General features: G+C 41.1%; 1 protein-coding gene across 2 annotated transcripts in view; it reads left to right on the top strand.

Annotated features, from left to right (window-relative positions):
- Nucleotides 1-514: 514 nt before the first annotated feature.
- The window catches only part of Lnpep (leucyl and cystinyl aminopeptidase), an 89931-nt gene continuing 62846 nt past the window's right edge, over nt 515-27599 (top strand). The window contains exon 1 of one of the 2 annotated variants that reach the window (XM_075951838.1): nt 515-629. Coding sequence is in view for 1 of the 2 variants with exons in the window: in XM_075951829.1 (XP_075807944.1) it covers nt 2041-2059 (19 nt within the window). In the remaining variant the exon portion in view is untranslated. Of the gene's footprint in view, nt 630-1956; nt 2060-27599 lie in introns of those variants that run through there. The other variant, XM_075951829.1, reaches the window with a different exon arrangement.

The following is a 27599-nucleotide window of genomic DNA, read 5'->3' as shown; positions in this document are numbered from 1 at the left end:
TACCAATGTGAACCAGGCCCATTTCAACAAAGTTCCTATGGTTCACTTTCTATTTTTGGTCTGAATTGCTCTGAGATGGTGACTGGCCTAAGGGCTCAGCCTATCTTTCACACGGAAGCAGAGCTGAGAGATGATGTATTGACCACAAACAAACAAACCCATTGAAGACGTTCAATATAAAGACCTTCACTGGAAAGGTTTTTATACGGGCAGTAAATTAGAACTCTAAACATTATAGTGTAGTTATTTAAAATATTTAGGAATTAGGACACATAGCCCTAAAAAGCGAAGGCAAAGGATTGCCCCACAGACCTTGCATTCTTAAGAGAAAGGCTGGTAAACAATTAGCTTTTTGACAGCTATGAGTACTCTGAAGAAAACAGCAGGAGAAATCTTTACAGTCTGCTGTGCTTGTTGCTATTTTAGGTGTGGCCAGAGGACTCTCAGCAGGGGTGACATCTGAGCTAAGAAAATGACAGGAAGAAGCAAGCAAACAAAACACCAAGATGTGGCACAGTTTTGCAAGGAATGGCTAACAACGCTGAATGAAACCTGGCAACTTCTAGGAACCTCATGAAGGCCTCAGGGGCCAGCAAAGGACAGGTGTGTTGATGACGACCCACAGTTAGGTAAGGAGTTTAGGGGTTACTCCAAGTACAGTTGGTATTCATAGGACGTTGTAAATCTGGAGAGGGGAGTAAGGGTTTTGACGTCTTAAAAATATTGCACTTCGGTTTTACTTCTTTGAATGTAATTCAAATTTCCTTACCGGTCGAACAACATCTCTGCCTCCCCCCCCTTTTTTTTTTGCCCCGGATATTTGTGCAAGTTCAGGTTTGTTTGCACCAGACGCCAGGGTTGACAGCCAGGGAGGAGTGTGTGACAGTTGGCTAGCGTTGTGAGGCCTAGGCCAAGCCAAGTCGCTGCAGGGGCCAAGGCAGTGCGCGGGGTGGGGAGAGGAGCTTTGCTGCTGGGTGGGAGGGTGAGAGGCCTAATCGCCGGGTGCTGGCGCCCCTCAGTCGGAGAGGGAAGAGCAAACACCCCTGAGAGCCTTCTCGGGGCTCTCGGGCCGCACGGTGTCTAGGGGTCTCCTCAGCTAGTGGGGGCTGCCCCGATTTGGCACCGGAAACAATGGAGACTGTGGGCCCGAGGCAATGGCGCGAGCACTAGGGGAAGGGGAAATTTAGCTCCCTCCGGTCTAGCTCTGCGGGGCCAGGCCGCGGATCCTGATGGTTGTGAGCAAGGGTATCGCAGGTGTCGAGTTTAGCCGGGACTAGCGGCGGGCCTCTGCCCACAACCTCTTCGCGCACGGTCCGTTCTCGTGTATCCTGCGCCGGGTTTTGTGATCTGCTCTTCATCTCTAGGCCGGGCGCTGAGCAAACAGCAGAGAACTGGCCAGGAACCCTCCTTCCCTGCGGGGTTTTGTAGCTGTAGCAGCAGCAGCCAGGCGCTCTGCGTCTGGAAGGAAGTCCTGCCGACCAGCGCCGCAAGGCTCACGCCAGCGGCTAGGAAGAGCGCTGTCCCGGGGTCTAGCCTCCGGCAGAGACCGGCGCTCCCCCGCCCTGCACAGCTTTCAGGTTGCGAATTTAGCGACAGCCCCTCTGCTATCCATCCCATCCGTCATCACTAGCCGCCTTTCCGGGCTCAGGGCTGGGGCTGCTGCACCCGGAACACAGCCGTACGCCGTAGGTGCACCGGTCGTCGGAACCGGGGTGCAGCTAGGCAGCGTCGACGTCTCGGGGGCCTCCAGTACGCCGCGGTGGGCGGGGCCTCTCCAAGCCCCGCCCCCCGGCCTCTCGGCGGTGTGGGCCAGGGGTTGAGCTGAGCTCAGCGTCCACGCCTCGGCGGGGCTTCGGCAGCAGTTGCGAAAACCCGGAACGAAGGTGTTGTTTCCGCGCGGGGGAGCGGCGCCGCCCCTCGCCGCACCTCCCCGGCAGCCCTCAGAGGCCACGCTGGGCATGCTCAGTCGGCAGGGCCGCTTCAGCTCTGTAGTAGGAAGCTTGGGGCGCTTGGCGTGTGAGGACCCGTGGTGGGGCGAAGATGGAGCCCTTTAGCAATGGTAAGTGGCTACTCCGAGACCCGGATTCCTGGGCCTTCGGGGTTCAGAGGGTCAGTTGTGGCTCGGGGGTCGGGCTGCCGGGTGTCCCTGCCCAGGGTTTCCCAGGAGGACTGGGGGCGGCAGACGGGCCAGGGGGGGCGGCTAGGGCGGGCGTGAAGGTCAGCCCGCTCCCGGGGGCCAGCACCGAGCCTCCAGGTGAGGCGGTGGCAAAGTTTGGGATGCTTGGGCGGAGGAAGGGGCGGCGGCAAAGTTGGCAACCGCGTTGGTCCCTGGGGAGGCGGCCACGGCCCGGATAAGCGGCGCCCGGGAAAAACCCAACTCGTGCTGGGAGCCTGGAGCTGTCCGCCCGTCCTCCAGCTAGCTGCTCGCTCGCCTTTCCGTAACAGGGCGGGGTGGGGCCGCGGGCCTGGCAGCGTTGATTTAGTGCACGGCAGGGAAGGAAACTTACCCGAGGCGGTTGGTACTACTCCATGCAGTGAAGGTGCCGCCGGGTATTGCCATCTTTTTCTCTGTTGCTGCTGAGCACCCCGCCGGAAGACCAAGCTTCTTCCTTCTTCCTTCTTCTTCTTCTTCTTCTTCTTCTTCTTCTTCTTCTTCTTCTTCTTCTTCTTCTTCTTCTTCTTCTTCTTCTTCTTCTTCTTCTTCTTCTTCTCCTTCTCCTTCTCCTTCTCCTTCTCCTTCTCCTCCTTCTCCTTCCTTCTCCTCCTCCTCCTCCTCCTCCTCCTCCTCCTCCTCCTCCTCCTCCTCCTCCTCCTCCTCCTCCTCCTCCTCTTCCTCCTCCTCCTCTTTTTTTTTTTTTAACAGCTGGGAATACTGGTCTTCTACTCGGAGACCCATTGAATATCACTCATTTGGTAACAGGGGATGAAAGTCAAAGCAGCCCAGTCCAGAAAACAGCCCTAACCTTTCACTCCACGACTTTTGTCTGGGCCAGAAGTGCTGTAGTCACAATATTTTAGAGGTGAGGTGTCTCATCATTTTATGATATGTGGATTCTCCGTTAGGATGTACAGTAAGAAAACTGCTAATAAACGGTAGGACGTACTGAAATTAGAGGATCCACTCTTGTAGTTGGCATATATATCCGGTGTGGTTTAGTTACTTCAGGTAGGGGACTGGGAGAGGTGTTGCACACTGTCCGCTGTCCTTCCCAACTTTGTGTGTGTTTAACTTCATTCCTGGGCTGTGACCTACTCATTATGTTCTCCTTTCCCCTCATTCAGAATGCTGTATTCTACTGCCATCTTCCTGTCTGCAATGTTTAATTAGGCTTAGTGATGACAGCTTTAACTCTGTATTTTTTTCTCATTTGTGTTCTATTTGTAATAACCAAGGCTCTAAGAATAGTATGGTAAAATTACGCAGAGAATTAAGTCAGATTTGAACTGAAAGTCACCAAAGAGACCATCTAGTACTTGAATGTAAAATATGCTTTAAAAACGGGTATTAGGTTCTTGCAAATCGATATTTGGAGGCTTTGTCTTTCTTTTAGGCAGTATTCTTGAAGCCCCCTTGTTTGTAGGAATTTACATTTCACCCAAATGAAAACAGTTTCTACACAACAAGCATGAGTCATTCACTTAGTCAGGTTTAAAGCTGGTTGATTTACTGAACTTTCCCCTACAGAATTAAAGTACATTCTCACACCTTAAAGTCTTTTTTCCTCCCGTAGAATATCCTCCTTTAGATGTATTTGCAAATTGTCTCATTTGGGAGGACAGTGGAAAAATCCTAGAGCAAAATAAAGAGGCAAAGGTTCAACTTTCATATAGGAAGTTGAATTTCTAATTTTTTTCTGTCTATCCAATTTTCATAGTTGATGCTGGAGACTAGTTGGCAGTGTGTCATTTGAGTTAATGTGATCTTATTCCTTTCACAAGGAAAATAGGAACTGCAACATATAAAGTCAAGAACACCTTGGATACTGCTAATTTAAGGTGCTTTGAAGACTTTAAGGTGGACTAGGTATTCAAAATCTTTGAAAGTTTTTGTTGTAGAATTTTCTAGTGTTTTCAAATATAATATTATATAATGGAAACTTTATTTTTGTATTTAATTGTTTTGAGTGCATAGCATGCACATGTAATTCTATATAGGTGGTCTCTTACAGGCTACTTTATCATCTTAGAATGTGTGATTGAAGGATTTATCAAGCTTAATATTGGCTTTTGTTATACATTGGCCCTCTTTTCGTAAATCTTTCTCATTTTCATGCTCTTGTATGTCCCTGCATAAAGAGATACGTATGGGTGTGTAGTAAAGAGTAGTTTCAGTAACTCTAGACCCAGGGCTTTCTTAAAATACTATCAGTAGTTCATTCACTAACCTACAAGTTTGTAAAGTAAATGAATTCAGCTTTGTCATTCCAGCCTTCAGTACTCACTGGTTTCTGTCCTTCCCCTATTTTCTGTGAAATGTGCTGCTGTTGTGTCATTTTCTTGAGCCTGGATCTCTCCCAAAGTAATGTAATGGGTTCGTGTGTTAAATATCTTGTGTGTTAAATATTCATCTGTCCAGTTAATAACCGTTGGACCCATTTAAAATTCATGTTTCTAGAAAAGACCTATACGGATGGACTTCTGTGCTAGGAATTCCTGTTTGACTCAGGAAATATTTTTGGCCTTGACCTTAAGAGGGACTGTTACCACACTGAAGACGTCTGGCTTTGGTTCTCTGGTGACTTTTTATGGGTGGAGGAATGTGTTGACTAGTATTTAAGATTGGTTTGACAGTAGTTGCTTCATCCTGGTCAGCAGGTATAGGTGAAACCTTTGGGAGTAGTGACCTGGTTCTTTACCAGCATCCCAGAAAGTTGATGGAAACGCTCTAAGTTTTCTGAGAGAGATACTAGATTAAGACAGCTAATTATTTGATGCCCATTTGCCTTTATCCTCATTTATTTAGGATATTTCATAATAACTTAAATTTGTGTTAAGAAATGCTAAAATGTCAGGACTCAATTGCAAAATCTGGTTGAGGAGGTCCAGAATCAGGTCTGGAAAACTCTGAATGCATTTTGAAGCTACTTGAAATATTTAATTAAAGAGAGTTTGGGGGATATTTATCAGATTTGACAAATATACTTTACAAACATAGGGGATGAATTAATTTCCTGTTATTACTTAGTATATGTTTTGCTTACAAATGCTAGTTTGTGATATGATTGCAAGTAAATCTAGCGGTTTGGAAATCATTGATGTTTTGAAGTGCTGTTACAAAAATCTAGTAGAGGTTGTCATTTTTATATGAATTATTTCGCCTCCACACAAGTCATTTTATTACTGTACACTGGTACATAAACAAGGGAGACCTCCTGTCTTTCAGAATTGGGAGTGTTTATTTTTAGGTTGGTATCCAGTTGAAAATGTTTTTTAGCTTTTAAAATGGAAAGTCTTGACAAGAAATTATTTATGTATGAGTTGTAAAGCAGTATAAAATTGTGATGCCATCTTTTATCTTATAAATAACAGCTGTCTTATAGATATGTATATCTTTCTAAAAACAAGTTTATAGTATCATCTTAAAAATGAGAGTTTACTATGTACCATTCATGTGTACCTTAATATATATATGCCGGGGAATTGCTTTTGCTCTATGGCAGATTCCTTCATCGAAAGAAAACTCATTAAAGTTTTTCTGTAGTAGGATATGAATTAAATGTGTATGTCTTTTTCCTTTCTGCCTTGTCGTTTAAATTTCAGTTGGGGAAATCTGATATAGAAATTAAGGGTTAGCCAGGAGTCATGGCCCATGCCTTTAATCCCAGCACTCAGGGAGATGGAGGCAGGTGAACCTCCATCTGGCTCTGGACTAGGCTGGTTCACGTAGCAAGTTCCAGGCTAAAATGAAACCTTGCCTCAAACAACAATAACAACAACAACAACAAAGAAATCAAGGATTATAAAAAATAGGTAGAAAGGGTAGCTAGAAAGTAGTCCAGTTTAAACTAGGAAGCAGTGTTAGAACATCTTTGTTATTATGTATTGATTTTCAAATGTGTCTTAAGACAGAATCAAAGACAGCATATTTTAGAAACTATTACAGCAATGGTTGTTATTTATCTGTGTGTGATCTTTGAGAACTCAATCTGAAACCAAAAAGAAAAGGAGTTATTGCCGGGCAGTGGTGGCACACACCTTAAATCCTAGCACTTGGGAGGCAGAGGCAGACAGTCTCTGTGAGTTCAAGGCCAACCTGGTCTACAAGAGTTAGTTCCAGGACAGGCACCAAAAGCTACAGAGAAACCCTGTCTTGAAAAAAAAAGAAAAGAAAAGAAAAAGAAAAGGAGTTATCATATGGAAAATCCAGTGATGATTTCTTGCTCAGTAATTCAGTCACACAGCCACTTTGAAATGTTCACTTTAGAAATAGATTTTCTGCTACATTTCATAAATGTATCATCAAATAATGCAAACCCAAATAAGAAATGAATTGAAATCATTTAGTTTTATTTTCATGCTAGTATAAAAATGAATAAATGTAGAAAATGCAAGGCAATGGGACTTGGCCTAAAATAATATTCCAATTTTGAGAGAAATATTCATTGTTTTTCTACACTGTTCATATAACATTTGTCACTGACAAGGTTACAGTTCACTAATGTCACATAATAGCTCTATCAGAAAACAGCATTTTTATCATCTCCAAAGCTTAACCAAAATTACTCTAGACTTTGGGATAAAGCCATATTAGGACTGTGGTTCCTGGCAGTTAAGTTGTGTGTGGTGTAGCTATGTTCTGTCAATTACTCGGTGTCTGGAAAACTGTATGGGGTTGAAGTTGAACTCCTGATGCTAAACTTTTGGTAAGGAGTCCTCCCACCCTCTTATAGATACCATTTCCGTTGATGAAAAACTATAGGAATAGGAATTGTGTGAAACTTTGGAGCCCTTATGATGTGATAACTCTTTTTATATCTAGTGGCCTTTATAGAGAATGCTACTTGTTGCTCTAGTGTGGAGCATTATAAGCAACAATAGTAAGGCTGTTATGCCCGTGGCAGGGTCCTCATCAAGGAATGAAGGTGCTTGCAGGAAATAGGAAACATTTGCTAGGAATTTAACTGTACTACCTTCTTTTCTTCTACTAAGAAAAAGTCAGTCACTTTAAGGTAGGACTATTTAGTGTCCAGCATATTCTGGATTTGAAGAAAACAAGACCATAGTTACCCTTTTCTATCATGATAGCAATCTTTTCCTCTTCTTAGTGTTTGGTTTGTTTCACTTTGCTTTTGGTGGTTATGGTTGAACAAAGAGTCGATTGACTTTAATTCCAACCTTAGCATCTAAACTAGGAACCAAGCCTTTTGCCAAATAAAACTGAAGCTTCCAAAGAAGTTTTCAAAAACAATGGAGTGTTAAGTTTAATTATAGGAGACCCTTTGAAGTTGTTTTCCTTCTCATATGTATTGCTTAAGGAAAGGCCTCCTGGGCATTCCACATATTTCCAGAATGTAGTCACTGAAATAGTTTTATCTGTGCTTCTGCAGGCTGGGGAGTTTAAACTTTTTTCTAACTAGAGGATTCTACTGGAGGAGGCCAACTGATGAGGGATGAGGGGAGTTAGAGAAGGTTTCCTGATGTTTCTGTGGGGAAAGCTGCCTCAGTCAAGGGGATAGGAGAATGCAATAAGAAGTCACCTCCTTGGGTTGATGTCTTCCCTTTTCTTATAGCAAATGATGGTGCTCTGCAGAAGCATTTCCCAGGTTAACTGCCTCAAGTGTCATAAAGGAAATTCCTGATAGCAGAGGAGGTCATTGGTCTTGTGTGTGTGTGTTACTGTCCTATATAAGTCTGTCTTAATTCCCTTGAGATGGTCTCTATCTGAACCTAGCTAGAGCTCACTGTATTTTATGACTAGGCTGGTAACCAGCAAATCCTGGGGATCCTCCTGACTTTTCTCCTGCAGAGTTAAAGGCACACATGGCCATGCCCAGCTTTTTCAGAGGGAGGAATGATTATGATGAGTCAAACTCAGGTCCGCATGCTTGGACAGCAAGTGCTCTTATGGATTTAGTTCTCTCTCCAGCTGGGGGGTGTGGTGTTGCTTACAGCTGAAACTTACTTTGGAAGATTTCAAAACAACTGTCAGAACATCCATCACCCAAAAAGCATCACATCATCCTAGGAGTGAGGAAACTTGTATGAAGATAAGTGGTACAGACTAGGGAGAGTTACATGCCTAAAAGACTAATTTTTAAGTGGGTATTGACACAGTTTTATAAATGTAGTATAATGCTTATCTAGTTTTGGTTACCAAAAAGATTCTGTGGTTTGAGTAGGGAAAGTTGCTGTGGCCGTTGAGACTTGGTGGGAAGAACTGATCTATCTAGATTTACCAAGATCCTGCATAGGAACTTGGGCTGGCCTTACTTAGTAGCAGTAATTTTTCTACTCTTTGAAATAGGTGCTGTGTCAGCCTTTGGACTCACTGATAGTATCTCATCTATATTAGAGTGGGTGGCTAGATTAGAAAGACAGTTTAGGATAATCTTAGAGGACGGGGGCTACTCAGTGGGGATAAGAGTGTATTATTTTTTTATAAAGTAGCTCTACTTATACAGTGATTCCTGAGAGGTTTGGTAAATTTTCCAGTTGGTGGTAGCATGCAGAAAAATCATCTAAATAAAAGAGTCTTGAAGTAGATAAGCACAGGCTTATTATGACACTATTCGCTTTGTTCCAGTCTAGTTGTTCATTGCAGATGTGCACACATTTATGTTTCAATTAATTGCCAGTTTTAGAAATACTAAAATACTGATATTAAAAATACTAAAGCTGAAGAATTCATATATCTGTTTAGTTTATATAATTGAATGGCTGTGATTGATTTGTTTAAAAATATGGTTACAATTTTAGCTTTTTAATTAAAGTTATTTTAATAGGTTAAACAAACTCGCCTATAGGCAATAGTTGTAATTCAGTGAGAAAAATTACTGCTTTAGGGATTTAAAATTTTCATACACCTTGTATTTTATTAGTCTGATGAATCAGATGGAAAGTATTTCAGAGATTTATCACAAAAATGTATTTCAATAAATTACCCAAAATAATTACTTAGATTGGGCCTGGCAAATTCATTCACTAACTGAAATATTTTCTACTATGAGTTTTTTATTTAGATTGAAATGTTATTCGTTTCCCTTATTGATATTTGTAAACGTATTTTCCTGTTCCTTAGCCTGAAATCCACTTCCCTGGGTTGAAGTTTCTGGAATAGTAGAGGAAATGTGAATTATATAAATGTAAAGTGTAGTTGCAAAAATCTTAAAAAGTTTATACTGTAAATTCTGAAAATTTGCTGATCAGCTACAAAATATTGGAAAATTATCATCATGAAGTCGAGCTTCCCGCCCTCCCATTCATAAGAGCAGTTCCTAAGGACATTTGTTTCTATGATGTGAAACTGGCTTTCATAAGCATAATCACAGCTTCAAAAGGAGATAATGAGAAAAACAAAAATTGAAACATTAAAATTTTGATTGATATTAGATAAAGTCAACTTAAATCTAGTAAATTAGTTTTCAAGAAAACCAGTTTTTTTTTTTCATTTAACTTTGTATCCAATAACTGCACCAAATTTGAGGTTGAGCCTTTGTTTTAAAACTATCAGGAACTGCTCAGAAAGGATCTTTTCTAATATAAATTTTTAAAATACTACTTTTTATATTTTCTTTGAGAATTTTATACATGTCTACATGGATTTTGATCATATCCACGCCTTTACTCCAACTTCTTCCAACCCTCCTCCTTTTTCTTTGTCTTTGACTGCACCTTCCACCCCATAACCCACTGATTCTAGTTAGTACTGCCCTTATAAGTATGGGCATGACCCCTTAGTGGAATATGGGCAACCTACTAGTATCCACTCCTCCAAAAAAACAAACAACAACAACAAAAAGGCCCTATTTCTCCCAGTAGCTATCACCTCTCAATAGTTCCTAAACTGGATGTAGGGCCTTGTGAAACCCTCCCCAATCCCTGCTAGAATTTTGACTGGCTTGACCTTGTGCCTGTAACCACAACTGCTTTGAGAAGCTGTGCCATGTCCTAAAGATACCATTTTATAGCACTATTCTCAGTTTTTTCCACTCTTTCTATCTCTTCTGTGGATGAGAGATGGAAGGTTGATAAAGATGTCCCATCTAGGATTAAGCATAGAACTAAATTTTGATACATCTTGGGTACTGTTTAAATTTTCTTAATTAACAAATATTCTTAGAACTGTATGTTAATTATACAAAATAATGGGATTCACTGTGACAACTCATACATTTGTATAAGATATTTTGATTGTGTTTACCCTCTGTTGTACTTACCCCTCCCCACTTCTGCTTGTCTTACTCAATAGACAATTATTTTACATTTTTTTGTTTTTCTTTTAGCTTGTCTATTTTCTAAGTATTATAAAAAGATACCTTCACAAATTAAAACACAAACTTCTGATGGAGGAAGGTCATTGGTTAAGTAATAAAGAAACTGCTTGGCCTCATAGGTTAAAACATAGGTGGGAGGAGTAAACAGAACAGAATGCTGGGAGGAAGAGGAAGTGAGCTCAGAGACGCCATGCTTCCTTCTCCCGGGCTGAGGTGAGAGCTCTGCGCTCTGAGGCAGACGCATGAAGCTCAGACCCAGGATGACGTAGGCTAGAATCTTCCTGGTAAGTGCACCTTGGGGTGCTACACACATGATTGGAAATGGGCTAGTCCAGGTGCGAGAGTTAGCCGAGAAGAGGCTAGATATAATGGGCCAAACAGTGTTTAAAAGAATACAGTGTCAGTGTAATTATTTCCGGGTACAAGCTAGCCAGGCAGCCGGGGTGCTGGGGACGCAGCCCCGCTGCTCCTATTACAACAAACTTCTGTCTTTAGCATATCTTAATTGCTTCAAACTTTGTTTTTAAATAGGGAGTCTAGGTAGGATTGTGACCTGTTTCCTGCCTTTGGAGATCTTACATTCTGGCATGAGTACCTTTTTTAAAAGTCTATCAGCCCAAGCCAACTATTATCCTTGAGCACTTTCAGGCTGAGAATTATGGGTTCCCTCTTACAAGTCTCTCTTCTCTCAAGTTCATTTGGTTTTATACTTTTCTTCATTCATCATGAAACTCTGTGAATCAATCTTAATTTGTAAGACTTGTATTGCACAATGTAGTGTTGTGGTAGGCAATTCGGATAGCTTCATTCAAATTCTGGCTTTTCCCAGCCTGTGCCAGTAATTTTTAACTCAACAGTGCTATGGGATGTTGTTTTAGTTTGAAATCTAAGTTTTATACAGAATTTCACAGCTCTTTCTGGTATGAGTAGTGGTTGAAGAAATCGTAGTTTATATTCTAGTTGTCTTAGTCACTGCTCTGTTGCTGCAGAGCTACCATGGCCAAAGCAACTCTTACAAAAGAAAGTATTTAATTGAAGACTTGTTTACAGTTTTAAAAGATTAGTCTCTGATCATGATGGAGGGAAACAGACAGGCATGGTGCTAGAACAGTATTTGACAGCTTTACATCCTCATCCATAGACAGCATACAGAGAAAGAAAGGGACTGGACTTGTCAAGGGCTTTTGAAACGTGAAAGCCCACCCCGAGTGACACTGCTCCAAGGGCATCTACAAGGACATACCTCCTAATCTTTCCCCAATAGTGCCACTTCCTGGTGACTTAAACATTTAAGCTTCTGAGCCTATTGGGAGCCTACACCAGCCATAGTGAGATTTTTGTAAAATTTGGAATGAATTTTATTCCTCTTGTTTAATGCTTTACTGAAGCCTCTAGGCCAGAACAGTTAGACTCTTTCTCTTTTATATATATTAACTATTAATGAATTTGTAACACCTTTTGCTGGGGACCATCTTTGACAAGCACATCACTTGCCAGGGTAAGGCCATGAGGATTAGAAAACTAAGTAAAGAAAATAAAGATGTGAGTGAAAATAATAAAACAGAAATATAGGATAGTACTGGTAGGGAGTTCCAGTGAATACTGAAATTTGCCCATGTTTAATTTTCTATACACTTTTATACCCCAATACAACAGGGGGAATGAGACAAAAGACTGCTTTAATATGCTACAAAGGACAACTAGAACAGTTATTTGCTTCAATATTTGAGATGTCAAGTCATTAGCATTCTCTTGTTTAGGTAGTAGACCCACTATAGACCAAGTATCTTGATGGCAGCCACTCCCAAGGTCAGACTCCTATTTCAAAAGGAGCAGCAGAAGTATGCTTGAATATCCTGACCATTGTTCAGGGTGGAGCGGATCTACTTATATGGGCCATCCTAGTGTCAAAAAGACCAAGTAACTATACCCTAGGTCAGGATGTGTAGCCACAACATTGAACCAGCTAAAACTCTGACCTTCAAATACGGTCGAAATAGACTCACATTTTTGGGCCACCACACCTTTTGGGAATTTGGGCTAAAAATACAGAAACCCTTCATCCCCATTTCTAATTCTGGTGTAGATAGGTTTTTTGGTTCCCTCAAGTGAATGTAACGTGAAATACCTCATTATGTAGTGAGGTAGAACCTGCTTTAATCTTAGATTAGATAGTAAATATAGTCTATATTATAGGTAAAGTTGAAATAGACCAAAATAATGGTCTTTATAAGATAATATGAAGTAAATGTACTTTATTAGCTGGCATTAAGGCCTGTGTTTTTTCAGACAGAGATACAAGTGTTTGTAATATCAGACTCAGAGTAGCTCTCTTGCTGTTTCCTCATAGGAGACTCAGTAAACTGGCTTTGCTGATTAATTTGTGTTCATGTTTGTGATTAACATTTTACTATTTTTGCTGAAAGAGTGTAACTTGGCAGCAGTTTTGATTCTGAGAATACATTATGAATTTTGCAATTTACCTCCCTTCCTCTATCTTACCGTGGGTTTGGATCTCTATTTTCTATTCTTTTCTCTTACCAGAGATAATATTTTGAACTTTAGAAACTCAAATGCTAGTGATTTTGAACAGGAACAAAGAAAAGGGATGTTATTCTCTTATAAGTACTTGGTAGCTGGGCAGGTAGATTTCAGGGAACAGTATAGAAACTAAGGGGAAAGAGATTCCCACAAGAGAAGCATAAATAGTATTTTATAAAAGCGGAGATGCTACATGACTAGGATTTCATTTGTTAAATACTTATAAATATTTGTTTGACTCAGTACAAGAAATGTATATACTTATTCTTACAGGAGCCATTAATTACATACACCATATACATAAAAACATAATTTTTAGTTGAACATGAAACATATATCTATAAATCCTAGCACTTAGTGACTGAAGCAGGAGAATCTCCAGTTTGAAGGCAACGTGCTGAGACATTGTCTTTTTTTTTTATTGATAAAAGAAGAATAAAGAAAAAAAAACAAATTTCCACCTCCTCCCAGCCTCCCCTTTCTCTCCCCCTCCTCCCACTCTTCTCCCCCTCCTCCCACCCCTCTCCCCTTCCCCCCACTCCTCTCCCCCCCCTCTCCAGTCCAAAGAGCAGTCAGGGTTCCCCGCCCTGTGGTAAGTCCTAGGTCCTCCCCCCTCCGTCCAAATCTAGGAAGGTGAACATCCAAACTGGCTAGGCTCCCACCAAGCCAGCAGATTGCGTAGGATCAAAACTGCGTGCCATTGTCCTTGGCGTCTCATCAGCCCTCATTGTTCGTCATGATCAGAGAGTTCAGTTTTATCCCATGCTTTTTTGGTAATAGTCCAGCTGGCCTTGGTGAGCTCCCAGTAGATCAGCTCCACTGTCTCAGTGGGTGGGTGCACCCCTCGTGGTCCCGACTTCTTTGCTCATGTTCTCCCTCCTTCTGCTCCTCATTGGGACCTTGGGAGCTCAGTCCAGTGCTCCAGTGTGGGTCTCTGTCTCTATCTCCATCCATCACCAGATGAAGGTTCCATGGTGATATGCAAGATATTCGTCAGTATTGCTCTAGGATAGAGTCATTTCAGGTTCCCTATCCTCAGCTGCCCAAGGAACTAACTGGGGACCTCAGCTTGGGCACCTGGGAGCCCCTCTAGGGTCAATTCTCCTGCCCACCCTAAAGTGGGTCCCTTAACTAAGAATTTTGGTTCCGTGCTCCCCTATCCAACCTTCCTTTATCCCGATCCTCCTATTTCCCCAAGTCCCCCCTCCTTCCCTTCTACCTTTTCTCTCCCCATCTCCCCTTACCCCCTTCCCACCCCACCCCCAAGATCCCACTTTTCTCCCCGGCAATTTTGTCTACTTCCCTTATCCAAGAGGATAACGATATGTTTTTCCTTGTGTTCACCTTCTTACTTAGCTTCTTTAGGTTCGCCAATTGTAGATTCTGTGACCCCTATTTATGGCTAGAAACCAATTATGAGTGAGTACATCCCATGTTCATCTTTTTGGGTCTGGGATACCTCACTCAGGATAGTGTTTTCTATTTCCATCCATTTGCATGCAAAATTCGAGAAGTCATTGTTTTTTACCGCAGCATAGTACTCTAGTGTGTATATATTCCATACTTTCTTCATCCATTCTTCCATTGAAGGGCATCTAGGTTGTTTCCAGGTTCTGGCTATTACAAATAATACTGCTATGAACATAGTTGAACAAATGCTTTTGACATGTGATAGAGCATCTCTTGGGTAAATTCCCAAGAGTGGTATTGCTGGGTCCAGGGCTAGGTTGATCCCGAATTTCCTGAGAAACCGAAACACTGACTTCCACAGTGGTTGCACAAGATTGCATTCCCACCAGCAATGGATGAGGGTACCCCTTCCTCCACAGCCTCTCCAGCAAAGGCTATCCTTGGTGTTTTTGACTTTAGCCATTCTGACAGGTGTAAGATGGTATCTCAAAGTTGTTTTGATTTGCATTTCCCTGATTGCTAAGGAAGTTGAGCACGACCTTAAGTATCTTTTGGCCATTTGAAGTTCTTCTGTTGAGAATTCTCTGTTCAGTTCAGTGCCCCATTTTTTAATTGGGTTAATTAGCATTTTAAAGTCTAGTTTCTTGAGTTCTCTATATATTTTGGAGATCAGACCTTTGTCTGTTGTGGGGTTGGTGAAGATCTTCTCCCAGTCAGTAGGTTGCCTTTGTGTCTTAGTGACAGTGTCCTTTGCTTTACAGAAGCTTCTCAGTTTTAGTAGGTCCCATTTATTCAATGTTGCCCTTAATGCCTGTGCTTCTGGGGTTATACCTAAGAAGCGATCACCTGTGCCCATCTGTTGTAGGGTATTTCCCACTTTCTCTTCTATCAGGTTCAGTGTTTTCGGGCTGATAATGAGCTCTTTAATCCATTTGGACTTGAGTTTTGTGCACGGTGATAGATATGGGTCTATTTTCATTCTTCTACAGGTTGACATCCAGTTGTGCCAGCACCATTTGTTGAAGATGCTTTCTTTCTTCCATTGTATACTTTTAGCTCCTTTATCGAAAATGAGGTGTTCATAGGTTTGTGGGATAAAGTCCGGGTCTTCTATACGATTCCATTGGTCGACTTCTCTGTTTTTATGCCAGTACCACCCTGTTTTCATTACTGTAGCTCTGTAATAGAGTTTGAAGTCAGGGATGGTAATGCCTCCAGAAGATCCTTTATTGTATAGGATTGTTTTGGCTATCCTGGGTTTTTTGTTTTTCCATATAAAGTTGATTATTGTCCTCTCCAGATCTGTGAAGAATTTTGATGGGATCTTGATGGGGATTGCATTGAATCTATAAATTGCCTTAGGTAGAATTGCCATTTTTACTATGTTGATCCTCCCAATCCAAGAGCAAGGGATGTCCATCCATTTTTTGGTATCCTCATCAATTTCTTTCTTCAATGCCTTAAAGTTCTTGTCAAATAGATCTTTCACTTCCTTGGTTAGATTTACCCCAAGATATTTTATGCTGTTTGTGGCTATCGTGAATGGAGAAGCTTCTCTGATTTCCCTCTCTGCTTCCATATCCTTTGTGTATAAGAGGGCGACTGATTTTTTGGAGTTGATCTTGTATCCTGCCACATTACTAAAGCTGTTTATCAGCTGTAAAAGTTCTTTGGTGGAGTTTTGGGGGTCGCTTATGTACACTATCATATCATCTGCGAATAACGAAAGTTTAACTTCTTCCTTTCCAATTCGAATCCCCTTGATCCCATTATGCTGTCTTATTGCTATTGCTAGAACTTCCAGCACTATATTGAAGAGGTATGGCGAAAGTGGACAGCCTTGTCGTGTTCCTGAGTTAAGCGGGATGGCTTTGAGTTTCTCTCCGTTTAATTTGATGTTAGCTGTCGGCTTGCTGTATATAGCTTTTATTATATTTAGGTATGACCCTTGTATCCCTAATCTCTCCAAGACTTTTAACATAAATGGATGTTGAATTTTGTCGAATGCTTTTTCAGCATCTAATGAAATGATCATATGGTTTTTTTCTTTCAGATTGTTTATATGCTGGATTACATTGATAGATTTTCGTATGTTGAACCAGCCCTGCATCTCAGGAATGAAGCCTACTTGATCATAATGGATAATTTTTCGGATGTGTTCTTGGATTCGGTTTGCCAGTATTTTGTTGAGGATTTTTGCATCGATATTCATGAGTGAGATCGGCCTGTAATTCTCTTTCCTGGTTGAGTCTTTGTGTGGTTTTGGTATCAGAGTAATTGTAGCTTCATAAAAGGAATTTGGTAGTGACCCTTCTGTTTCTATATTGTGAAATACATTAAGGAGTATAGGTATTAGGTCTTCTTGGAAGTTCTGGTAGAATTCCGCATTGAAACCATCTGGTCCTGGGCTTTTTTTGGTAGGGAGGTTTTTGATAACCTCTTCTAATTCTTCGCGACTAACAGGTCTATTTAGATTGTTCACCTGGTCCTGATTTAACTTTGGTAAATGATATTTATCTAAGAAAGTATCCATTTCCTTTACATTTTCCAGTTTTGTGGCATATAGGCTTTTGTAGTAAGATCTAATGATTCTCTGAATTTCTTCTGTGTCTGTGGTTATGTCCCCCTTTTCATTTCTGATCTTATTAATTTGCAAATTCTCTCTCTGCCGTTTGATTAGTTTGGATAGGGATTTGTCAATCTTGTTGATTTTCTCCAGGAACCAGCTTTTTGTTTCATTGATTCTTTGGATTGTTCTCTGTGTTTCTATTTTATTGATTTCAGCCCTCAGTTTGATTATTTCCAGTCTTCTACTCCTCCTAGGTCAGTCTGCTTCTTTTTTTTCTAGAGCTTTCAGGTGGGCTGTTAAGTCTCCAATGTGAGCTTTCTCTGTTTTCTTTAAGTGGGCACTTAGTGCTATGAACTTTCCTCTTAGGACTGCTTTCATAATGTCCCATAAGTTTGAGTATGTTGTTTCTTTATTTTCATTGAATTCCAGGAAGACTTTAATTTCTTTCTTTATTTCTTCCTTAATCCAGGTATGGTTCAGTAGTTGGCTGTTCAGTTTCCATGACTTTGTAGGCTTTCCGGGGGTAGCCTTGTTGTTGAATTCTAACTTTAATCCATGGTGATCTGATAAGACACAGGTGGTTAGTAATACTTTTTTGTAACTGTGGATGTTTGCTTTGTTACCGACTATGTGGTCGATTTTCGAGAAGGTTCCATGAGCTGCAGAGAAGAAGGTGTATTCTTTCCTATTTGGGTGGAATGTTCTATAGATGTCTGTTAAGTCCATTTGTTTCATTACCTCCATTAATTGTCTTATTTCTCTGTTAGGTTTCTGTCTGATTGACCTGTCCATTGGTGAGAGAGGAGTATTGAAGTCTCCTACTATTAGTGTGTGCGGTTTGATGGCTGCCTTGAATTTTAGCAATGTTTCTTTTATGTACGTGGGTGCTTTTATATTAGGGGCATAGATGTTCAGGATTGAGACTTCATCCTGATGAACTGTTCCTGTTATGAATATAAAATGCCCCTCTCCATCTCTTCTGATTGATTTAAGTTTGAAGTCCACTTTGTTAGAGATTAGTATGGCCACACCTGCTTGTTTCTTAGGTCCATTTGCTTGATAGGCCTTTTCCCAACCCTTTACTCTGAGTAGGTGCCTGTCTTTGTGGTTGAGGTGTGTTTCTTGTAAACAGCAGAATGTTGGATCCTGTTTTCTTATCCAATCTCTTAGCCTGTGCCTTTTTATAGGTGAGTTGAGACCATTGACATTAAGTGATATTAATGACCAGTGGTTGTTAACTCCGGTCATTTTTTTTTAGTCGTAGAGTTTGTGTGTATCCCTTCTTTGGTTTGTGTTGATGAAGGGTCTCTAGATGTCTGAGTTATTGTGGTCATTATTGGATTCCTTGGTTAGTGATTTTCCTTCTATTACTTTCTGTAAGGCTGGATTTGTGGCTGCATATTGTTTGAATTTGTTTTTATCCTGGAAAATTTTGTTTTCTCCATTTATAGTGAACGAAAGCTTGGCTGGGTATAGTAATCTGGGCTTGCATCCATGGTCTCTCAGTTTCTGCAGTACATCTATCCAGGACCTTCTGGCTTTCATGGTTTTCATGGAAAAGTCAGGTGTAAGTCTGATAGGTTTACCTTTGTAAGTAATTTGGCCTTTTTCCTTTACCGCTCTTAATATTTTTTCCTTATTCTGAATGCTTTGTGTTTTGATAATTATATGGCGAGGGGATGTTTTTTTTTGATCCAGCCTGTTCGGTGTTCTGTATGCTTCTTGCACCTTCATAGGTATATCTTTCTTTAGGTTGGGAAAGTTTTCTTCCATAATTTTATTAAATATATTTTCTGGACCATTGAGCTGCACTTCTTCTCCTTCTTCTACTCCAATTATTCTTAGGTTTGGTCTTTTTATTGTGTCCCATATTTCCTGAATGTTTTGTGATGAGAGTTTGTTGGACTTGCTGTTTTCTTTGATCATAGTGTTTATTTTCTCTATGGTATCTTCAGAATCTGAGAGTCTTTCTTCTATCTCTTGTATTCTCCTGGTTATGCTTGTTTCTGTAGTCTCTATTCGTTTACCTAGATTTTCCATGTCCAGCCAGCCCTCTGTTTGTGTTTTCTTCTTTGCCTCTATTTCAGTTTTCAAGTCTTGAACTGTTTCCATTATCTGTTTGATTGTTTTTCCTTGGTTTTCTAGGGTATCATTCACTGATTTATTCAATTCTTCAAACTTTCTGTTATATTTCTCATCCATTTCTATAAGGGCGTTTTTTACATGCTGTTTAAGGGCGTCAATCACTTTCATGAAGTCAAACTTTTCTCCTTCTTGATTAAGGTGTTCATGTCCTTCCGTTGTGAGGTCGCTGGATTCTGGTGGCTTCATGTTGCTTTTCAGTTTGTTGGGCGAATTCTTGCCTTGGCGTCTGCCCATCTCTTCTTCCAAATACTCCCTTATGGGTCTTCTTTTACCAGATCAGGTCTCCTTGCCTACCCAACGCGGCCTCCCCAATGTTGGCTCTCCTGGCACCAAGGGATCAGGTCTCCGTGCCCAACCCTGGCTCGTCCCAACGCTGGTTCTCCCCAATGCTGGTTCTCCTGGGGCCGAGAGATCAGGCCTCCGTGCTGGTTGGGCAGCTCGTAAACAAAGCGCCTACCCTGCTGGGTGCAGGCAGGCCACAGAAACAAAGGAACTGCAGCCCGCCTAGACGCCCCGAGGACTGGGACCCAGCGCCCAATGCCTCGCGCCGAGAGAGGGCGGTGGGGCCCAAGTGGGGAGGGCTCTGGACGGAAGCTAGGTGGGCCAGGAAGAAAGAGGCAGTAACCAGGGAATAGAGGTCCTGCAGAGAGCCCAAGAACGACAGGAGGCCAAGGGACCCCCGAGATCCCCGTCCCTGGCTGGCGCCGCGGGCCAGAAACTCACCCCAATGCTGGTTCTCCTGGGGCCGAGAGATCAGGCCTCCGTGCTGGTTGGGCAGCTCGCAAACAAAGCGCCTACTCTCCTTGGTGCAGGCAGGCCATAGAAACAAAGGCAGTGGAGCCCGCCCGGGCGCCCCGAGGACTGGGACCCAGCTCCCAATGCCACGCGCCAAAAGAGTGCGGGGGGGGGGCAAGTGGGGAGGGCTCTGGACGGAAGCTGGGTGGGCCAGGAAGAAAGAGGCAGTAACCAGGGAATAGAGGTCCTGCAGAGAGCCCAAGAAAGACAGGAGGCCAAGGGACCCCCGAGATCCCCGTCCCTGGCTGGCGCCGCGGGCCAGAAACTCACCCCAACGCTGGTTCTCCTGGGGCCGAGAGATCAGGCCTCCGTGCTGGTTGGGCAGCTCGCAAACAAAGCGCCTACCCTCCTTGGTGCAGGCAGGCCACAGAAACAAAGGCAGTGGAGCCCGCCCGGGCGCCCCGAGGACTGGGACCCAGCTCCCAATGCCTCGCGCCAAAAGAGGGCCGAGACATTGTCTTAAACAAACAAAACAGTTCGACAATTCTGTGTATTTTGTTACTCTTGTCATCTAACAATGTTCCAAACATGTTGAGTATTTATTATTATTATAGATTAACATTACTTCAAAAAAAAACCCTTCATTTGTATTCTTTTAATTTGGAGGTCTGTCTTTCCTCTTCCTTTTCCTAGAAACTTCTCCATAGTAAAGGATCTTTTTGTTTGTTTTTTGGAAGACTGTCCATCTTTGTAGCCCTGGCTGGCTTGGAACTTGCTATCTAGACCAAGTTGGCCTCAGATTTGCTGCAATCCTGTTCCTGTGTGCTAGGATTACATGTGTGAGCTGCCACACTCTGCTTAGAATATTCTTAATTGTTTATTCAACTTCCCTTTTTAGTGAAATACATTTATTGATTCTTGTTGAACTTCAGATCATATGCTTTATAGAAAGAAGACAGTATCTAATACAACACTATCTCAGTGTTTGAGAGGTGGAATGTGATGTAGGAGTGGGGCTTTTCTTTCTCTGAAAGTATTTTGAAGTTGAAGTTGGAAAGTGACCCAATATTTTCTTTTCCATTTTTCATTTTCTATACTTATTCCATGGCTAGAGATCTGCTGTCCCTTTGAGGCCCCAGTAGTGTGGCTAAATCAATTTTTCTTCCTGTGGTACTGTGGGGCCATTTAGGGACTTGAATGGAGTGTTTTGCCCTTCATTAGAGAGCCACAAAATTAGTCTTGTCAGTGGAGACTGCTTATGTTTCCCTGCCACCAAGACCTGAATAATCACACAGAAACTATATTAATTACAACACTGCTTGGCCAATGACCCAGGCATATTCCTAGCTAACCATTACATCTTTAATCCATTTCTATTAATCTGTGTATTGCCACAATGCTGTGGCTTACTGGAAAGGTTCTGGCGTCTTTCTCCTTCGGCAGCTACATGGCGTCTCTTTGACTCTACCTACTCTATATATTTCTGTTCATATTTCCCACCTGGCTTTATTCTGTCCTACCATAGGGCAAAGCAGATTTCTTTATTAACCAATTTTAATAAAACATATTTACAGTATGCAGAGGGGAATTCTACATCACAGCCCCCAACTGTTGTGAGATATTTGATTACAATGTGTAAAGGTATGTCACATTAATGAAAAGCTAAACAGTCAATAGCTAGACAGAAGGTATAGGTGGGACTTCCAGACAGAGACAGCTCTGAGAAGAAGAAAGGGAGTCACCAGCCAGACACAAAGGAAGCAGGACATGCAGGAAAGAAATTGGTTCGTTTAGGTTATAAGAGCTAGCTAAAAACAAGCCTAAAGTAAGGCTGAGCTTTCATAATTAATAAGAAGTCTCAGTGTCATTAATTTGGGAGTTGGCTGGCAGTACAGAGAAAGACTCATTATACCCAACCAATTATACTTTGCTTTTAAAACTGAATTTTCTAATATCCCACAGAGCTAATAAGAAGGCATGAGCAGATCTTACACAATCTTTGATACGACTTTTTGAAAGAATTAAAAAGAGTGAAGCTATTTTGTAGCTATTGATAGCAAGGCTATGGAGAGGCAAGGATGTCAATGATATAATGCAATGACTAGTAAATTCATTAGTTGAGTTTGAGCTAAGGTATGAAAGCACAAGTATGATTACCCACGATGAAAAATCAGAGGGCATTTTGTCTTGACGTTAATCTAATGATAAAAATCAGTTCTGACATTTAGCCAAGACCAAGGTATCAGCATAGTTAGATTTTAATGAGGGATTTCTCTCTCTCTCTCTCTCTCTCTCTCTCTCTCTCTCTCTCTCTCTCTCTCTCTCCCTCCCTCCCTCCCTCCCTCCCTCCCTCCCTCCCTCTCTCTCTCTCTCTCTCTCTCTCTCTCTCTCTTCCTCTGTCCCTCCCTCCTTTTGTAGACATCCATCTTCTGTTTCCCCAAATGTCCTTTCTTTTCCAGATGTGGAGCAAGCAAGCAAGCTTTGGTGTTTTTTCCTCTTAAAAGTATACCATTTCTGTCAGATTCAGAATTTACTCTCATGGCCTCATTAAACCTTAATTAGTAGACCACACTGACACACACCTGTGATAACAGTATTTGGCATAAGGATTGCTGTGTAAACATGAGGTCACCTGATCTAAATAGCAAGTCTCAGGTAAGCCAGGGCTAAATAAGACCCTATTTAAAAAAGAACTTAAGGGGATATAATTAAATACAGAGGTGCCTTCATGTGCACACACACACTCACACATACCACACACACAGTAAGAATAAGAATGCTATTTTGGTTCATTGTTATTGTTTCTATTTGTGTTTACAGGGTTCTGGCATGCAGCTCCTTTTCCAGCACTCTTGTAAAGTAGAGATTATCATTTCACTTCTTAGCTCTTTTCTGTTTTTTGACTTATCTTAGTGGGATTTCAGTGAATTAAAGATCTCCATAGCTAAATATTTTTGTTTTCTGCATGTCCTAATGTGGAACCAGGAATGGAGGATGATCTAAAGTTCTTCGTCCCATACCTCTCTTCACACAGAAAGTTCTAGACTTTTAAGGGAATCAAAATCCATTCTCTCTTTTTGTGTGGGTTCCTTCTCATCGTAAATAACTAGGATTGTTTTGTGTTCTTAAGTTTTCCCTTGAGCTTAAGCAGGTCAGCTGGGACTAGCCTGTGGGATTAGATATTACCTAGTATAGATAGCTAATTTGTCATTACCTTGTCAAAATTATAATTCCCATTTGACTGGCTATGGGGAGAGGAGGCTATTCCTGTGAACTTTGTGCTAAGTTTATATAAATACCTGACTGGTATTTTGTTAGTGGAAAATGTTGGTCAGGTATAAACAGAAACAGGTCTCATTGCAGAAAGGCGGAAATCTTTTGTCATATCCTTCTCTTAGAGCAAATTTAATAAAAGTTTACCAATAAAACTTGCTTAAGTCCAAACTACTAATTTCTTTCTTTATATCAGCAGTACGTAACCTCCCCACCAACCACATGGGTGCCACACAAAGGTTTATGAAGTCAATTAAGGTTCATTTAATCTCATTAAATAAGAAAATATGGAAGGGGTTTTCACTGCCTATGTTGGCTTCCTGTTTATAGAACATAAAATGTGGGCAAATAATATGTTGTCATACATGGTATGCTGGTGTAGGAAGTCCTTCTGTTTATGTATTGCTTTAATTGGTTGAATAAAGAAACTGCCTTGGACTTTTGATAGGGCAGCAATTAGGTAGGTGGAGTAGACAGAACTGAATTCTGGGAGGAAGAAAGCAGGGTTGAGGATTGCCGCCATGGAGTCAGCCGCCAGATCAGACACACTGAATCTTTCCCGGTAAGCCACGACCTCGTGGTAAAATACAGATTATTAGAAATGGGTTAAGTCAAGAAGTGAGCGTTAGCAAATAAGAGGCTAGAGCTAACGGCCAGGCAGTAATTTAGTTCATACAATTTCTGTGTGGTTATTTCGGGGGCTAAGCTAGCCAGGTGCTGGGAACGCGGCCTGCTCCTCCTTACTACAGTATGCAGTTCTTTATTTCATGAGTTTTTCTGTGGGTCTGAAAGTTTACTCTCCACCAATTGTATTTTGGTATTTTCTTTTTTTAACTAAAAATAAAAATCTGTAAGACTTCAGTTTGTATAAACTATTGTTTATACACTTAACTTTTTTTTTTAGCAGAAGTTAGTAAATAATACTTGTAATGATTCAGGATCAAAGAAATGACTTTGGCGGGTTGGAGCCAAGGGGTGCCAATAAGTCACACCATGCAACAGATCTCACATGAAGGGTTTATGGGGGTAGGGTTAAAGGCTGCCTCTGAGCAAGAGTGGAAGGAAAAAGAGAGCTTTTCATAAGGGGATATGGCACATGCATATAGGGAGTGTGCATGTATAGAAGTTAGCTCGATTCAGGAAATAACCAGGCTAGCTAAAAGATAAACAATTATATTTTTATTTATTATAATGGGAAAAACTCACAAAACAGGAACGAGAAGTCCAAGCTCAGCTGTGCTGCAAGGGAACCACAGAGAGAGAAAGAGCACCTAGGCCATGCGCTGGTTTTTCTCTGGGTCCCAGAAAGCCACACCCTAACTTGGTCCCACCTCTTGAAGATAATTGGTTAACAAAGCCTCTCCATCACCTCCCCCCTTTGTCTAAACAAACCCAATACAAAACTATATACAATAGGAACAGATATCAAGTATAAAATTACAACCAACATAAACAATATTAAGCAAGGAACACATGACAAATGTTTAATAAACATTCTATTCCAAAGAGTCTGAGTCTAAGTCTGGCACTGGAAATAAGCTTAGCTAAATCATAAGAGGAAGGTAACTATGACTGTCTAATCTTCAACCCCATTGAAGGCCTGAGAAAGGAGATAATATTACTTGAGTCGAGCAGTATATCGGAGACAATTGACTAACTGAGCAATCACCCAAAGTCTTATTGGCAATGTTGAAACAACCAACTTTGGCTAAGGCCTAGCGTAACTGAGAGACCAGTTTCAGAGGCAGGGAATTTTTCAGAACCGTCTTACCCTGTCTTGGCAAGGTTTGGCAGTCCTTTTCCTTATGTCCTGCTTATCCAGTCCAGACACCATGTACTTTGTCAGTGATTGAGGCGTGGGCAGTTTCTTGCCCAAAGGCCAATTGTGCCAAGAAGAAAACAAACTCCGAGTGGAGTGTCTTCAGTGCTCAACATTCTCTTGGGAGTAGATTGGTACTGTCGGGAGCAGTCATGTGTCATATCAACAGAATCCTAAGTTATTTAAATGCCATGTTCTACAGATCTTTGAAGTGGTTGAAGATTACCTATCTAGGCAGAATACAATTTCTATGTATCTAAAGAACCTAATTAATCTGACTATATATAACAAAAATGAACAACTATTGACCTATAATATTTAATACCTGTATAACTTAAGGACTAAAACTTTATGTCAGAATATTAATAATATTAGATAAACTGTAAACAGATGTGCAGCAGATGAGGAAAATGACCTGAAAATATAAACAATGTATAAGTATCTTGATTAGAGGTAAGAATAATATTAATGCAATATGAAAAACATCCTAAAAGTTGTATCAGCATACAAAATGTCCTAAACAGAGGCAGAAACATGCATGTATACAGTCTGACAGAATAACTTTGCATAGGTGTAAAATATTATAAACAGAAATAACAAATATAATTTGAACTTGTGTCTATATACATAAACTATACCAATGTAAATTATCCATATATAATAGCTCACAAGTATTTACTCTATTACCCACTATTATTATACCCCCACTTTTTTTTAAATCTCTGAACCTACATAGTTTCCACTTCAACCCTCTACCTGATACAAATAATAATCAACAACCCCTAAATGGTATTCCCAGCCCTGAGAACAAACTTTTTTGGGAGGGGGGTGTTGTCCTCTAGAATTGCTTCCCACTGTCATGGGGGCAATGTTCTCTTTATGGGATCCTGCAAAAGTAAAGTGATGGTTAAGTTTCAAGATTACTGTTTAGTGTAGTTGCAAACAATTTCTGAGCAGTCTGTAGGGATTTTTTTCCCAAAGTTATTTGAAGTTCTGGTCAGAATGGCAACTTCATGAGAGGGTGCAACATGTCAGCAGCTGGTACCCAAAAATCGGTTTTATAGCACCACTATCAGCATCATGATATCATCTCAATCATGTGGAGTTGTTGCTGTGGGGCCCCATCTTCCAGGAAACTTCAAAGATTACTGCAGAAAAAGGATCTGTAGGAAACTCGTGTAAAATCTTGGTGGCTGATGACGACTGCCCTGCTGTTGCTTGGCCTCTGAGGGCAGACCTGTGAGAATGCCTGAATACTAACAATATTTCCATGGCATAACTTAATAGTTATTTTTAATTCTGAGCCTGGGGCTATTTCTAACCAGTACTTATCAGTTTATATTTGTTTTTATTGTCAAGGTTAAGGAATGCTTACTAGATAATTAAAAGTATTTGTCAGGGCTCTGACTATCAGACACACTGTAGAGTAAATAATATTTCATTCTATATAACTATATTATGTGGCTGCAGCAGGTTTGTCTGTTGACTTAAGAATTTCTGCAGATGTTAATTGCATTATAGCAAGATAAAATACTGGTCGTTGAATCTGTCAAGTTCAGATTACATTATCAGTGGCTATTCTAAAACTGTCTTCCCTTCAATCTTGCTAACATTAAATGGTGTGCTAAACTGTGTTGAGATGTAAACATGTACATTCTGTAATGTGCATGTAGGCTCTGCTGATGGAAGCAGATGATGTGTCTCTCCATTCTAATCCAGTCATTTAAAATAAATATTGTTATATTTAGACAATTAGCCCTTCACATTGCTGGTTTTATCTTGCCAAAAAGTACTTTTATGCAGAAGACTTCTTTTGTGGTTCTTTGTGTGAATGAACTGATGGTAATTGTGAAAGAAAGAATCTAGCATGTGATTATGTAGCAATTGGTCAAGAGTACAAACCTCCCAGACTAATCTTCAGTGTAATTAAAATCAGAGTACCCAAACTCCTGATTTGGTTTTGTTGGGGTTTCTGTCCTGCCCGGTTCCCTCAATTGTTAAGTCCCAAAGAAATCACATAGGTCTACATTAGTTATAAACTGATTGGTCCACGAGCTCAGGCTTCTTATTAACTCTTATAACTTATATTAGCCCATTATTCTTGTCTATGCTAGTCACATGGCTCGGTACATTTTTCAGCGAGGCAGTCACATCTTGCTTCTTCTGTGGTGGGTTTACAAGTGCAGAGGAATGGGCTTCCTCCTTCCCAGAATTCTCCTATTCTCATTGACCCGCCTCTTCTTCCTGTCTTGTTGTCCTGCCTATACTTCCTGCCTGGCTACTGACCAATCAGCCTACATCTATAAGCAGGAGTTTTTGTATGAAGAATGCAGATTGTTTTGTTCTTTCCTGTTTCTAAGTTGTTCTGAAGTAACAGCGAGACCCTGCGTGCATTGCTATCTCAGATGTGTCATGGAACTCTAAACTGATATGTGCAGTATGTGTTAAGTTTGGTCTTCAGGAATAAATTGTTCTGTAAGAATAAATAAGTCAGGGGCTTGTAGCTGAGTGTAGAGCTTGAATCCTTCAGAAAATAAGATCACTAATATATTGATGGTTATACTCTATAAGGAATAAGGAGATCATATGTTATTACGTAAAATCTTTAAAATTTATGGCTTAAAACAACAACCACTGCCGGGTGGTGGTGGCACACGCCTTTAATCCCAGCACT

This window comes from Microtus pennsylvanicus, chromosome 1 (assembly GCF_037038515.1).
Source record: "Microtus pennsylvanicus isolate mMicPen1 chromosome 1, mMicPen1.hap1, whole genome shotgun sequence".
NCBI classification, from domain to species: Eukaryota; Metazoa; Chordata; class Mammalia; order Rodentia; family Cricetidae; genus Microtus; species Microtus pennsylvanicus.
Note: the sequence above shows the minus strand (reverse complement) of the source record. Positions and strands in the feature narration are given on the sequence as shown.